General features: G+C 49.8%; 1 protein-coding gene across 1 annotated transcript; it reads right to left on the bottom strand.

Annotated features, from left to right (window-relative positions):
• Positions 1–1830: 1830 nt before the first annotated feature.
• S100A2 (S100 calcium binding protein A2) lies at positions 1831–5762 on the bottom strand. Its single transcript, XM_081025417.1, has 3 exons — positions 4733–5762; positions 3207–3354; positions 1831–2313 (listed from the first exon to the last, which is right to left on the bottom strand). Exons 2-3 carry the CDS (start codon positions 3345–3347, stop codon positions 2161–2163), a joined length of 294 nt encoding a protein of 97 aa, XP_080881543.1. The 5' UTR covers positions 3348–3354; positions 4733–5762; the 3' UTR covers positions 1831–2160.
• Positions 5763–15501: the final 9739 nt, after the last annotated feature.

Raw genomic sequence — 15501 nt, 5'->3', positions numbered from 1 at the left:
AAAATACCCCTTTATTTATCCAGGTCCTGATCCTACAACCCTTCCCTAAGCTCACTGTACAGTGTTTGTTTGAGAAGCCCTGTCTGCACAGGTTTCCAGCAACTCCCAATGCTCTACTCCTTTCTTGAAGAAAGGATGAGAATACACTTGTGCTGTGCCCCGCCCTCCCTCCCAGCTCCTGCCTGTGTTTCTGTGGGTCCCTAACCCCCAGAACCACGCCGACGACATGCACACACTGTCTGTAAACCCCTGGTAACTTGTCATGATGCAGACTTCAGGGGGTTCTGTATAAAAAGCAAAATAAATGTTTCTATTAACAACAACAAAAAAGCGAGATGGAGCCCAATTCTCCTCGTCTAGAATCGGGGCCAGCTGGCCTTAACGACTTGCTTCACCAACATAACGGGAATTCTGACATAAATCTGAAGAAGCCTTGCAGCTCTTGTCTGGGCCTCTTGGGATGCTCACTTAGGGGACAGTCTCTCTCAGTACCATATTCTGAGAGGCCCCAGCCACATCAAGATGGCACGTGTAGGCATGCCAGATGACAGTCCTGGCTAAGCTCCAAGGTGACAACCACCAACAATTGCCAAGTACATTGAATGAGTGACCTTGGAAGTTGAGTTCCCTGGAACTTGCAGATGACTCCAGCCCCAACTTCCATCTGCAACTTCATCATCTGACCCCAGTTTACTCACAGGACCTTGAGAGACAATTAATCCACCAAATGTTGGGGTGGTGTGTTGTGCCGCAGAAGTTGACCAAACACCATCTCTGAGTCACTGAACTAAAGCTTGCGTACCCCAGACTCCTTCTTGCATGAAGCGTTTAAATGCCAACTTGTTTCAGCCACTGTAAGTCAGGTTTCCTGTAACATACAGCTGTAAACATTCCTACCTGGTAAAGAATTTGGTAATTAGAAGTGGGATCCATCAAAAAACAACAACAAAAAAAAACCAAAACATGTGAAATCAGCCAAATGGAGGAAAGAATAAAATATGAGGATCTAACCTTTGCTTATTGGAAAGTTGGTGACCTTGTTATGGGATGGCAAAGCATTTGGTCAAACTATCGTCTGATTATGCATAATATATGGCTGCCCAGAATACACCTTTAGGGGAAATGGTAGGAAAAATCAGAATGTCCTAGTAGCTTTCCGCTGAGACCAACAGGAGAGGAATACACTCTAATGAGAGCCAGCTAATCTGAAAGCAGACATAGAGAAGAAACCCAGATGTGCTAAAAACACAGGTGGCCTGCAGGGTCTCTGGTCCCGCTCCCCTCACAAGAACGCAGGATATGGTGAAGCTAAAAAGGCACACCCATGGAGCCATAGATGGGGGTTCATACCCCTATATTGTCACTGGCAGCTGGGTTGGAGACACAGGAAGCAGGAGCCACACGATCCACAATCCACCGTCCGCTTCTCTGCCAACCAACCCACCAACCAACAACCCCCTTGCCAATGCAGCCACGGCAGTTATATTAGTGGCTAATGGCTAACTGATAACAGCTGATGGCCAACTAGTTACAGCTGATGGCCATCTAGTACCCGAGCCAGTGTCTTTCCACGTGAGGCCAAGAGCCTGGAAACTGCTCTCCTTGCTCTGTCCCCACAACGAACACTGCCTTTGGCCGGCAATCTGACAAGAAGTCCTAATACGAAGCTTTGCCGGGGGATAAGACAAACTTATATCTCGAGCAGATCCTAGAACGACCAACTCTTCAGTGTTGAATGTCAAGGTCTCTCCTTTGTGCTGAGATTAGATCTTTCCTTCTTTGTTGGAATTTTCTCATCTGATGAAATGATAGTGATGGTAGGTGGCATTTGCCTTTTTAAATAGCTTTATTTGTCAAAAAAAATTACCATAGCAAACAATCTCAATTTCCAAATTTTTACCAGTATTTGAAATCCCAAAGTTTGGGACCTAAGGCACAGCTCTGGCCTTGGGGACACTTCCAGAAGGAGAGTCTGGGCCCAGAAGGGGATTGGATCTAGGAAGCCATCCGTTTCCAGCACCCCAGCTGAGCCAGCCACGGCATCACTGAGCAATTAAAATATTATCGACAAACAAAAACGTTTATTGAGTACAAAAGTGAAAGGGAGAGAGAGTCCTCCTGGGCCCAAGGGACCAATGGCAGGGAGCGGAGAGCTCTGGATCAAGGTCGGTCGGGGGCGCCCTGGAAGAAGTCATTGCACATGACAGTGACAAGGGCCAGAAACACCGCGTACTCTTGGAAGTCCACCTGCTGGTCGCTGTTCTCATCCAGGTTGCCCATCAGCTTCTTCAGACCCTCCTCATCCACCTTCTCCTGAAAGCAAGAAAGAGTGGGGTTACTGCCAGGCCACCCGCCACCCCATCTCCACCTCCAACACTCACTCAACGGTCAGAGCCCAGCTCTCCCTCCACACTGGGCAGCCTGGGAGCTACTAAGACGCTGCCCCTTGAGTGAGGGCAGACGGACGCTCATTGGTGAAAGCCTCCAGCTGTCCCTGGTGAGAGTGGGGAGCACATCAGGCACCCCCTAAGCACAGGATCAGCTCTACTCCCCACAGGATTCCGGCGAGGTGGGCATCATAACCCCCATTTTGCTGATGAGGAAAAAAGCTTTCTGGAGCCACCACTCTCCATCACCAGCGAGGTGAATTCAGAAAAGGCAAACTCTTGTTAATAGTATTCAAAATGAAACCAAGTTAGGAACGTTTAACCAAAAAAGAAAAAATTCCTTTAAAGGAAAGAAGGATAAGCCTCCTATGTTCAAACGCTGAGACCTGATTTGGGGATTATCCCGGAGTCGGTATGGGGAAGATGAGGGTCAAATTGAGGATTGACTGCATTTCCCTGCAAAACTCTCAGGGTGCGTGTCTTAGCTGGGCTTTTCTCTCCCAACACACCTTAATTTGGCATAGAAATATGAAAAGTGAGAGGGCAAGAGAGAGCTATGTGATGTTGGGCCAATCACTTCCCCTTTCTGGGCTCTGGTTTGCTCAGCGCTCCAATGAGAGGATTGGACAAATGGATGCTGAGGGCGCTGAAAACACATCCATTCTCTGGAAAGCTACCTGGAACTGGCAGTAACAGGGCTCTCACAAGGGGCCGGCCCCACCCTGGTGTCTGCATCAGCACCCCAGAGGAGGGATTTAACCTGCACCCCCACACTCACACACCGGGCCCCTCCCTCCCATCACACCGGGCCCCACTCACCCCCACAAAGCTGGGCAGCTCCTTGTGCAGAAGTTCCTTCATTTCCCCCTTACTCAGCTTGAACTTGTCACCCTCTTGGCCAGAGTACTTGTGGAAGGTGGACACCATCGCGACCAACGCCTGCTCCAGAGGAGTGGACATCTTGGATCTGGGGCCAAAGGGGTGGCAGGTGATGGAGAAGCCTCAGCCCAGCCTGCAGGAGCACTTCTGCCCTCGTGCCCCAGAATGCCTCTCCAAAGCCCTGTCTGAATGGGCAGGCAGGGGTCGCATCTCCCTCAGAATGTGGCTCCCTGGGCAGGGGCCACACCTCCACCTTACCCTCACGCAGATGCTAAACCTTTCCCTGTGTTTGGAAGTCACCAGGGCAGGACCTCATGTGTCCTCTGACCACACTTGGGGCACAGCCCTGAGGGCACGGCTCCCCCTTTGAGTGTCTGTGGGAAGGGAAATGACAGGGTGACCAGGGTTCCATTTGGCTCCTTCCCAAGCCAGTGGATCCTGTGCCAGCACTGGGGCAACAGGCCTCTCCATGGGCTCCTTGGTGGGGGCTCCCTGGGCTTTGTAACCATGGCTATAGCCTAGGGGTATGAGATTCCCAGAGTCCTTTCTCTCCTCACCCCTCCTCACACAGCTCCTAAGGCCAGAGGGTGTCACTCTCCCACCTAACTGGAAGCTCCCTCAGGCAGGGGTGTTTCCTCCTCTGACTAGAGGCTCTCAGGGGGTGAGGAATCTGTGTCCCCTCACAGTGGAGGCCCCTGAGCCCGGCCTGCTGTGTCTCTGAAGACAGGATTTGGGTAGGGTGGGGGCAACGGAACACCCTCCCCACCAGGAAGGCTCCTGTTGGGTTTGGAATTGAAGAAATTAAATGTCCAGTGCCCTGGGATCAGAACCTGGTGACATAAGGACAGACCTCAAGGGTCATCTTTTCCAAGGCCCTATCTCCCAGCCCAGCCCAGGAGGGTTATGCAGGTGCCAGGATGAGGCCAGAGTTGCTGGGGACAGGGGCAGGACAATCCCTGGGCCCACCGTGCCAGCCCTGCCTCCACGGGGAGGGAGCAGACAGGAAGTGGCAGTGGGCCCACTGCTCGGGGCAGAGACCCAGCGGCCAGCACACTTAGAGCCCTGGCTGTGGGCCTTTAGAATCCAGGACTTTGCAAAAAACAAAAACCAACACCAAACAAACTCAGAATTCTCTTTAAAGCAACCCCACCAGCAACACACACACACACACACACACACACACACACACACACCCTTCCTGCTCCTAGGTCCAGACCCCCAAGAAGAGCCTCTAGACTGAGACCCAAGAGAGGGCCGCAGAGTAACCCCTAAACTAAGACCTCACAGAGGAAGTGGGGAAAAACCTTTTAACTGACACTTCACAGAAGCTCCCCCCAAATGGGAGAGCCCCAGGCTGATCCACCAAGAAAGAGAAAACTATGGAAAGAAAAATCAGGACAAAGGGACACAGGCAGAGACCCATGGGAGTGTGCCCCACCCAGCCCCCCCACAAGACAGGTACTCACCAGACCAGCAGGCAGGGAGACTCAGGAAGGAAAGAAACCGACCTGGTGCTCAGAATGGGGATTTATATGCCAGCACTAAGGGCCCTCAACTTGGCATTTTAAGGAGATCGAACCTGTCCGAACCTGAATCTGCCAAAGCCTGGCCTTCTGCCACCTCCACCCACTCCCGCTGGGCCCCCTCCCTCCAGAGACTATCAGCTCTGCCAACAGCCAGAGGAGAGCTCTAGGCCAAAAGGCAGCCCCTGGGCCCCCCCAGGCCACCGGGAGAGGGGGCTGTCATGGGGAAGGGGCAGCCTGGCCCCAGGGTGAGGGGAGGTCGCTGTTGTTTGTGGGGCCTGGAGACTCATGCCAGGCCTTGTTCTCATAACATGCCTGTGACTCACTGCTGCAGGCACACAGGCGCGCACACGTGCGTGTGTGTGTGTGTGTGTGTGTGTGTGTGTGTGTGTGTGTGTGTAGCAGTCTGGGACTCCCTCAGAAAGCTGAGTGCCAGAGAAGGTTGGTGGGGGACATCAGGAAGAGGACAACTTCATGGAGTGAGGGAAACAAAGTTACTTTTAATAGCTGCCACCAGAATACCTGTTAAGAGGTAATGAGAAAGTGGATGTGCTTGGAAAGACCTCGAAAGACGCACTCTGGGTAGGAAAAGTGTGGAAGGACAGAGAGAAGCAGTGAGAGACGGCCATGGCTTTGCTTACAGTTGCCATTGGGTGAGAAACAGTCTGTGTGGAGTGCAAGGAAACCTGGAGCTGCAAGGCAGAACAGAAAACTTGGGCCTGCTCTTCTGCAGCCTGGGAGATGGGTGACTGAGGAGGAGCTGGACTGCTTTCTACGCCAGGAGGCCAGGCCTGGGGCAGAGGGCCAAGTGGCGCTCCTCTTCTCTCCCCCCACAGGCCCTCCCTATACCACGAGACAGGTGAACACTGCCCATTCAGGACCCAAGGAAGAGGGTCTCAGGACAAAGCAGGCTTCAAGCTGCCCCCTCTCAGGCCCCCCTGCCTGTTGCTCTTGGTCTATCCCCAACGCCATCGGGGCACCGCCCTTCCTGTGGGCTCAGCTCTCCTCCCCCTTCCAGATGTCCAGCAGCTTCTTCCCCTCCCCCAGCTTCCTCCAGTCTTAGGTGACTCACTGGTGGTGCAGGCCCAGATGCCCAGGCAGTGACTCAGCGGCACCGCCCTCCTCCCCCAGGGCCAGGGCATCCGGGAAACCCCAATCCAGCCTAGGACCAGAGTGCTGACATGGAGACCCTTCATGGGCCCACCCTGGGGTGCTCTGGATTTCAACACCCCAGAGACGCGCAGACTGAGAACTGACTAGGCTCAGATATGAAGCCAGGCTGGTCTCTTCCTGCAGTTCACCGTGGGACTTGGGGGCCAGTAGAGCACCCATGACGTCAGGCCTTGGGGCCCCAATGTCCTCTTCTACACCTTCGCACACCACCCAGTGTCCCTCCTCCCCAAGTCACTTGAACCCCTCATGCCACTGCCCTTCCCCCATCAAAACCTATTTCGCATAGAGCGTGGAATAAAAATCTTTCACCCTGAGTGTAAGGACCAATGATGGGGTGGAAGGAATGAGTGAAGAAAACAAGATGAAGGCCTTACAGCTAAGCTGATTTCAAATGGACTCTGTATAGTCAGCTGACAAAACTGGCTCAGACCAAACAGGCCGAAGCATGAGGAATAGACTTTATTTTACTTTAACCAGCCTGAGGACTTAAATTGTGCCTAGAAATATAGAAATTCCTACAGATAATCCTCTGAAGGACTGAGGAAAGAATGTTCACGTGTCCAGACGGCCTGACATCCATTATCCAGACCACCGGACATCTGGATGTTACCATCACAGACCAATCCAGAGGCTAAGAAGGCAGGATTGATCTTCTCAAGAATGTACTTTTTCCTGTAAGAACGCCCAGCTTTCCTTTCTTCTTCAGAACACTCTGGGCATTGCCTAGTTGTGTTTTCAAATTGTAAATCCTAAGACCCTTGAACAAGTCTTTGTCATTTATTTCTAACGCAAGCCTCCTGACTCTGCTCGTCAACAGGGGCAATGCATTTTTTTTTTTTCACAGCACTTCCTCCATTTTAACCGAACACTTTAGCAGCTACCTCTGCTCTCAGAAACTGCAGTGGTGCCCCCCTGGCTTTTCCACAAAGGCCAGCAGTGAGGTGCGCAGGCTCTGCTCCCCATCTGCTTTCCCATCTCCCCTGCATATACCCTAACCACCTCACTCACTGTGCCTTGAACATATGGATACTGACATGATGTGGCCAAAAAATCTTTGCTTTTGCTGACCCCTCTGCTCAGAATGTGCAGAGAGATGCTGCTAAAATCCCATCTATCCTTCCAAGACCAGTTAAATGCCTCCTACCTCATGGAGCCTTCCCCAGGCCCAACCAGATTCCATCTCTATCTGCCCCGTCCCACACAAAGCACTCCTTTTGTCCCTTTGTACTTAGACCATTCTGCCCTAGGCTGAATCACTTGTGTACATGTCTTCTCTTGCCTTCAGCCCCACGTGGTGAGCTCACCAGATGGCGACTGGATCTCATTCGTTTCTGCATGAGTAAAGGGTATCTCCCACGCCAGGTGCCAACCAATGTTTATGGTTACTGAATGGCAACGAGGGAGGGGGGCCTTAGGGGTAGTAGTTAGCAGGCAGGGGGACTTCTCACACCCCCAAGTTATGCTACCAAGTCCCAGGAGCGTTCCCAAGTTCCACTCCTCTGGATCCCAGGAGTGGAACTGAGACATCAGGTTGGAAAACAGAGCTTCACTGAGCTACAAATCTCTGAGGAGTGACGGCAGGAAACATGTCACTCCAGAGACCCAGTGAGGAAGGGAACTGAGCGAACTCCCCATCCGGCAAAGAAGGAGACCGGAGGGAGAGACACAGAGGCAATCAGATGGAAACTGGGGGAAAAAGTCAGAGAAAAATAGTCACAGAAACAAAGGAAATGTGGGGGGAAATGGAATAAGATGTGAGAGAGGGAGGGGCTGCTGATTACTAGAGACCTGCCGGTAACCTAGGTACTGAGGCCAGAGGGAACACATCAAGTGGCCATATGCCTGAGACTGGGGAAAGCACATGAATTTGCCACTAATTGGCTGTGTGATCTTGAGCAACAACCGCCCCCTCGGCAGAATAGGAGGGTTGGATAGGATCACCCCTAGAGCCCAATTGCCCTCCTCATTCTCCACTTCTCCATGAAGTCAGAGAAGCGGCACGCAGACAGGCAATGGGCACATCCTGGCAGTGACTCTGCCCATGCCCAGCCTAAGAAGAGAGGTCCTCGCTTTCTGTACACACACACACACACACACACACACACACACACTCTCGAATGCTTGCCAAAGGGTTTTCATCAACAGCGTCTGGGTTTTGCCCGCCTGATTCGTGACCCCTGGTGGTTGAGACGTGTCATTACAGGTTGGTCTCTCCCTACTCCCTTCCTTTCTCCTGTCCCGATTGGCCCGACCCCACCATGCCCGGCTCCACACACACAGAAGGAGGCTGGGCAGATTCATCTCCAAGAAGCCTTCCCACACCCACACCCTTCACAGCTGCCTCACATATAAGGTATTTCCTGGACAGTCCCTGCTGAGCAGCCCAGGTGGACTTATGTATGGAAGCCAGATACCTGGAGGCTACCTTAAAAGCCCTAAAATAGGGGAGGAGGGAACTAGGTGGCAGAAGTTAGGGTCTGAACACTGCCCACCCACTCCCTTCCCCGGGGCAGTTAGGTGCAAAGAGAAATGCCCTCACCGTTCCGGCCTCAGGTGTAAGTCCTGTGTTCCCTCTGACTCACCATGTGACCTCAGGTGGGTTGCACCACACCTGTGAGCTTAGACTTTTTCACCAGAAGCATCCTGCCCTCAGAAATGTACTCTGAAACATTTACTCATAACAAGTTGCGTTGAATAATTTAACTATGCCCTGATACCATGACCAGCATGAGAGCGTTTTCACCGTGGTCCAGGTCATTCTGGATTTGCCATGTGTCACGGGTTTGTGCACGTGACATTAAGGAACATCTACTGTGTAGTAGGTGAGTGCCACACAGTCTGCCTTTAATTTACACCATCCTACCCCGCTTTACAGAGGCGGTCACCGAGGCTGAGGGAAGTTTGCCCACGTTCCTCCAATTAAGGAGGCATGACTTAAACGCAGGTAAACCTCCTTTACAAGCCCCAATCATTGAGACCCCGAGAGCCCCAACTTTCCGATATCTACTCCGACCAACCTTGGTCTCCCTGACCATCCTCTCCCCACCCAGTCACTGTCATTTCTCAACCTGCCCAGTGCCCAGGAGCCCATGCCCTCCACCTGCTCTGATCTGACATCTTCAAGGATCTCCTTCCCTCTTGCCTCCAAATGCACAATGGCCTGGATTTAAAATAAGCTTAAAAGAAACCTTCCTCGGATCTCCCACCTCCCTTAGCCCTCGTCTTTGCCACAAGTACCACCACCATCCACCCAATGACCCAAACCAGAAATTTGGTCGTCCTGCTAGCCTCCCGCTTCCCCCTCACTGCCCTGCAGGTGTGGGGTCAGCGCCCTACGGATCCCGCCGTCCGCATGCCACTCAGCTCTGTCCCCACTGCCTGCGACCTCGCAGCAGCACCTTGCCCCTGGACTCCTGCAAACACATCTGGACTCTCCTCCCACCCGGACCCCCCTCAGCTCTGCCACCAGGATGATCTCCTTAAAATGCAAACCTGAGCACGTCATGCCCCAGGTGAAAACACTGAGTGAACCCCCAGAACTTTCCGGAGAAGGCTACCTACCGAGCATGGCACACACGTTTCTAGGCACGCAACTCCACGGATGCTTCCGAGCCTACGCCTTTCATTCTCTTGGAAAGCCCTTCCTCGGTTTGTCCCCCTGCCAATTTCCTAATCACCTTTTAAAGTCAGCTTATAGATCACCACCCCCGTGCAGCATCCCTGAATCTACTTCCTAGACTCCCACACTAGAACGCATGAGTGTGCGCATGCGCGCGCCCAGTGAGGCGCCCTGCCGGGCCTTTGCAGCCCCTTGCCCATCGCCCTGGAACAGCACCTTTCACGTGTAATTGTCACTATTTATTTGTGTATCTCCCCCACTAGACTGGGCTGCTGGGAAACAGACGCTGAGTATCAATTCCTGTTATCCCTGATGTCTGACACAGAGCAGGTGTTTGGAGTGACCAGATGGGGGCACCAGTGCTGTCCCGCGTTCAAGACCATATTTCCTGACACAGGCCCTAAATCCTCTACCCCACCCCTGAACTTTCTGAAAGCTGACTTGCTGTATCCTATGGACCCTCCGGAGGCACCAGAAGCTTCCTTCTTGCCAAAGGCAGCATTTGGGGAAAGGGCAATGTAACACCAGCCTCTTCAGAAGGGCTCTTCAGAGGGAGCAGCAATCCCAGTGCTCTTTCCATCACTCCCTTCCCTCCTGAAGGAAGAGGTGTGGGGTCCTGCCCCTTCTAGGGTGCAGCTCCCTCTTTCTCAACCAGCCGGCCCCTCCCCCTCCTCACCTTCCAGGTGACTCCACCACCCCGAGGGGCAGGGTGCAGTTGGGCAGCTGCTTTCTGTGACGAGGTGGGGAAGGTCAGTTCGGGAAGCAGCAAGATTGGAATATAAAGATCTTTTCGGCTTTAGTTCCAAATTACATTCTCTGGTCCACAGCTGAGATCTGGACGTTTTCTCGGAACTCAAAGGGAGGAAGTGTGAAAAATCAGCACCCTCAGAACCCCCAATACTCAGGCCTCCTCCTCCTTGGCCCTTCCGTTGTCATCTAGACTGTTAACCAGGGTCATTCTGTAGGGGATTTGGTCAGGAACAAACCATTTCTTGTGCCCTCAACGTCCAGCCACCCCGACCACCATTTGTGTCCTCAGAAAAGCAGGCTCACAGGAGCGCAACCACTTCTCTAGCCATCCCCTACACTACTGGAGCTCAGGTTTGGGGACTCACCTCCACAACCCACAACTCCTTACAGAGAGTCAGTGTACAGAGGCCTGGCCCCTCTGCCCACTCCCAGCACACTCACGCCTGGGTGTCAGGAAGACTTGGGTCTGAGGCTGGGCTCTGCCATTTGCTAGAATGGAGGGCGGAGGATGGAAAATGTCACTTGGTGAAACCGGTGTGAACAGCAATCAACATAAAACGGAGTGATTAACAATCTTCCCAGAAACACCCAACGTGAGAGATATGTTCTGATGTGTTCTGACAAACCCGCGAAGCTTTGCGAATCTCAGAAAGGGACTGAGGGCAGCTTCAGAAAAAGAAAGGTGACTCAGGAGAGTGAGCAGTGATTTTAAAAATTATAGGGTGTTGCTCATGAGGAAGTGGTTTAAAGAGAGACATTTTAAGAGATCAGTGTATAATACTAGGAAATGGTTAGAGCAGAGAAGTTAAGATGATTGATTCTGAGTTTGAAACTCAAGTCTACCATGTTCTAGTTCTATTAATCAAGATTTTTAGCTGTAAGAGACAGAAGTTCAATGCAAGATCCCTGAAGTAAACAAGGGGATGTGTTGTGTTACGTAACTCGTAAGGTCACTTTGATAACTTGGAAGATTAATAAACCGTAGTCCTGGGGGCTAGAACGGGGACTCAACACCATCCATCCTTCCATCTTCCCCTGCAACCATCCATCCATCAGCCATCCATCCATCAGCCATCCTCCCATTCATCCTCCATTTTCACATCCATCTATCTATCCATCCATCCTCCCATCTATCCATCCACCCATCCCTTTCTCCATCCATCCTTCTCTCATCATTATTTGTCTCCCTTTCGTGTTGGCTTCACTCTCACTGTACCAGGATTTCTTTACATAATGGGGAACATGTTCCAGCTTTGTGAACCCTGTATCCATATCTCCTGGGAAGAACGTTGATTGGCCCTGCTTGGTTCAGGTACTCAGCCGTGGACCAATCCCTGTTTCCAGGGAATCAGGGTGCTATGATTGGCTAGTGTGGGTCATGTAGTCAGCCCTACGGTCAAGGGTCTCTTACCAAAATAAGGAAGCAAGATACTGCAGTCACTACTCTAGCCAAGTGACCTTACAAATGTTACTTAATCTCCCTGTAAGTATCAGTTTCCTCGTCTGTAACATGAGGATACTATCGCCCACCTCAAGGATCAAATGAGATAACGCATGTAAAACATAGTTATGTTAAGCACTCAATGAATGTTATTAGATACAGCAATAGAAGAGGAAACCATGACACACAGTTAGAGCCAATGACCTTGTTGAGACTGTCTGACGTCAGCAACATAAAACCACCATCAACCCCCACAAATCCACTAAAACCACAGACTATTGTCTCCTCCTGGTTTCCCTGTCAATATTTACTTGTCCTTTGAGCCCTCGTGTTGTCATCTGCCAAAGTCAGACGTCAACAGTTTAAGAAAAAAATAAAAATTAAAAAAATCCTTCAAATTGAGAAAAGTCTCTTCTTCATTTGCTTCGTTCTATCTCCTAACTTGGAAATGATCACACTTTTCCCTTTGTAGTAATTGACAAAACACCTAGGCCCAGCTTCAAAAGTAGTGGAATTTGGTGACTATCTAGCCTGATCTGAAGGCCTCCCCTTAGCCCATTTCACAGATAAGGAAATTGATTCCCTACATGGGGTAGACATGCACATGATCATCCCAGCTTACTCGTGCAACCCTTTAAGAACTGGGGGTGCCCAGTTACCCAGGCTGTCTAGTCACCAGACAGCCTCTGGTTTGCATTTGGATTCTCAAAGGGACTTTCCTTCTGGCAAGAAATTGAGCTGATTTCTGGAATGTTTGGGTTCACCATGCAGTCATAAGAATAAACAAGAATTAGTCTCTCAGAACAAGAGCATCCCCAAGTGAAGTAACAAAGCATGATCTTCTGAGCCTGCCCAGCTTTTGGCCAAATAAACATCTTCTAAGAAGGAAAGAGGGCAGGAAACGGGTGACAGAGAAGACACTAAAGTTTACTGAGTGTTTACTCTGTGTAGACATTGTTTGAAGTACGCACAAACACTACCTGATTTAATCCTCCCACTCGCCCTGTAACATGTGAGTGATAGCTCAGGAAACAGAAGCTCAAGGAATTAGTGTAGAGGGAGATTTGAACTCAGGTTGGGCTGGCTCCAGGGCACCACTCCTCAGTCATCTGCTACCCCTTCACCCAAAGTTCCCTCTCTGGCCACTTCCCTGGTTCGTCCTCCTCTCCCTGCTCCTGCAGGTGGGCCTATCATGAGTCTTCTACCCTTTTCTCCGTCTCCTTTCTCTCTCACCTTCTGTCTCAGCCTCATCACCCACTCAGTTAAGAGAACTCCTAAAATCAAAGGGTTTGAAGCCACTCCGCCAGCTCCATTTTCCCAGCCCCAAGCTCTCACTGCTCCCCCAGTCATCCAAGCCCCAAGATGGGCATCATCTCTGCCTTGATCTGTAGACCCCCAGACCCAGCCAGGCAGCCTTGCCAGCCACTCGTCCTCACCAAGTGCTGCTGGGTTTTCCTTGGAACCTCACCTACCACCCCCTTCCTCTCTGTACCCGTAGCCATCGCCTCACCTCCAGCTGTCCTGGGACAGCAACCTCCTGACCAGTCTCCTCCTGGACACCACTTCTCCCTTCCTCTTGCATTCTCATCATAGCTATCCATTCTGTCACTCACTTGTTCAAAAACCTCCTGGATCTCTCTCCGGACCACCTCATCCTTTAAACTCTTTAGTGTGGCTCTCAAGGACACAATTCTCTAGTTCGTTTTTCATTCAGGTGCCCTGTAAATGTTTATTAGACATTGATACTGCACTAGTCCTGGGGATTCAGCAGCAAATAAAACAGATCTACTCTCTGCCGTGGGGAGCAGGTAATCAAGCGGGGAAGACAGGAAACATATGTAGACTCACCAGTTGTAGTAAGTGCTTTGCCTGAAAAGCAGTGGGTGCAATGATTGAGAATCACCACCTGGGTAGGGTGCTCAGGAAAGGGCTTGCTAAGGCGGAGACCTTTCACCTGAGACCTGAAGGATGAGGAGTTACCCACACAAGGAGTAGAGGATGAGCTTTCCCGGCAGTGGCCCAAAGATGGGAAGGAGTTTGGGGAGTGAACGAAGCACTAGAACAGTCTGCTGGGGCATGGATGGTAAGGGGCAAAATGGCACAAGATGAAACTGAAGAGGTCAGGGCCATCACGTCATGCAGAGGCTTGTAGGCCCGCGTAAGGAGTCTGTGTTTTATTCTAAGTACACCAGGAAGCCATTGAAGTATTTTAAGCAATGGAATAATCTAATCTAATCTTAAAGATGCCACTGGGGAACTCTCAATGAAAGATGGAGGAGAAGAGAGCGTGATTTTTGTTTTGTTTCTCCACTTGGAACCTCACTGAGAATAATCAAACAAAATAAAATGTAGAGAGGGGAAAAGACCATGTTTAATGCAACTGGTATAACTCCAAGCCACGAATCATGAAGGGTACCTGCCAAATATAACTATGTGTGGATCTAAGCCAGGGTATTACATGAAAGACATGCTCTCCAAACCCTTGGGTAGAACCCCCCCAGAAAGGGTACCCGATGTCTCTTTGATTTGAAGCAATAATATTTGAGGTTGAGAACAAGCTGGGAAGAGACCTCCCTGTGGAGATCAAGCTTCACAGCTCAGGATAGTAGGAAAGGGGTAGTGGGAAGAAACCAGGCTGCCAGGATATTCCTATTGCCTTGTGACGTGGCCTCCCAGTAAGGCATGCCGCCACAGTGAATTGGGGTGAAAGCAGGAGAGGAAGCAGGAAATATCAGACTGCATGCCATCAAGTTTTTCTGTGATGCAATCTTATCTCCCAAATGCCCAAAATTGAGAGGACATGTACCACTCCACACACGCCCGGGTCCACCACATTCCCATCCTACTTAACAGCATGCCATCTTTCAGTCCATCACCAGCTCCACCTGAAGTCAAAAATAATCAGAAAAACACAATCTAAAAAACAGACAAAAAACTTCATTAATGTGATATTTTGCAAACACAATTTTTTTTTTTTAGAATGTACAGATACTTTCTTGCTCATCTTTCACACAAAGCATACTTCCAGCCATTTTCTTTCACAGCTTGACAATGTTTAAGTATACAAAAACCCAGCAAGAAGCTTCATGTCATGTAGATTTCAGTAAAGGAGAAGCAAACACAATTTTTAAAAAAGAGATAAAAGAAGAGGGGGGGAATAAACATAAATAAATAAATAATTTTATTTATAAATAAATAAAAGAGGTCAAAGAGTTAAAGAAAAGATTATATAAACAAGAAGGAAAAGAAGAAAGAATTAGAAGATTTCAGAAAAGACATTTTAAAATAATTAAAACATTACATAGACGAAGGCCATATTTTAAAATAGAATAAACACAATGGAAAGCAAAATCAGGAACAAAATGAATAGATTCAAGAAAATCCTAAATATGAAATGGAAAGGCACAACAAATCATTGTAGCAAGAACAAAAAATGTGGAAAACAAAAAAATGCAACCAATATATAACTGGTATTCCTGAAGAAAAGAACAAAGCAAATAGAATAAAATAATCTGAAATGAATCAGATTTGCCTTTGGATCTCAAGGGCACAACAAATTCTGAAGAGAAAAAAAAATGATCCAGAATTATCAAATCCAAGACATAGTCTAATGAAGTTATTGTATTAAGGAAAAGAAATAAGATTTCCATTTCCATCTGATCAAAACACGACAGTCTACTCTTTTTGATTCAGAGCTAAGCTCACAAGAAAATAAAAGGAATTTTCAGA

This window comes from Rhinolophus hipposideros, assembly GCF_964194185.1.
Source record: "Rhinolophus hipposideros genome assembly, chromosome: 19".
Lineage (NCBI taxonomy): Eukaryota > Metazoa > Chordata > Mammalia > Chiroptera > Rhinolophidae > Rhinolophus > Rhinolophus hipposideros.
Note: the sequence above shows the minus strand (reverse complement) of the source record. Positions and strands in the feature narration are given on the sequence as shown.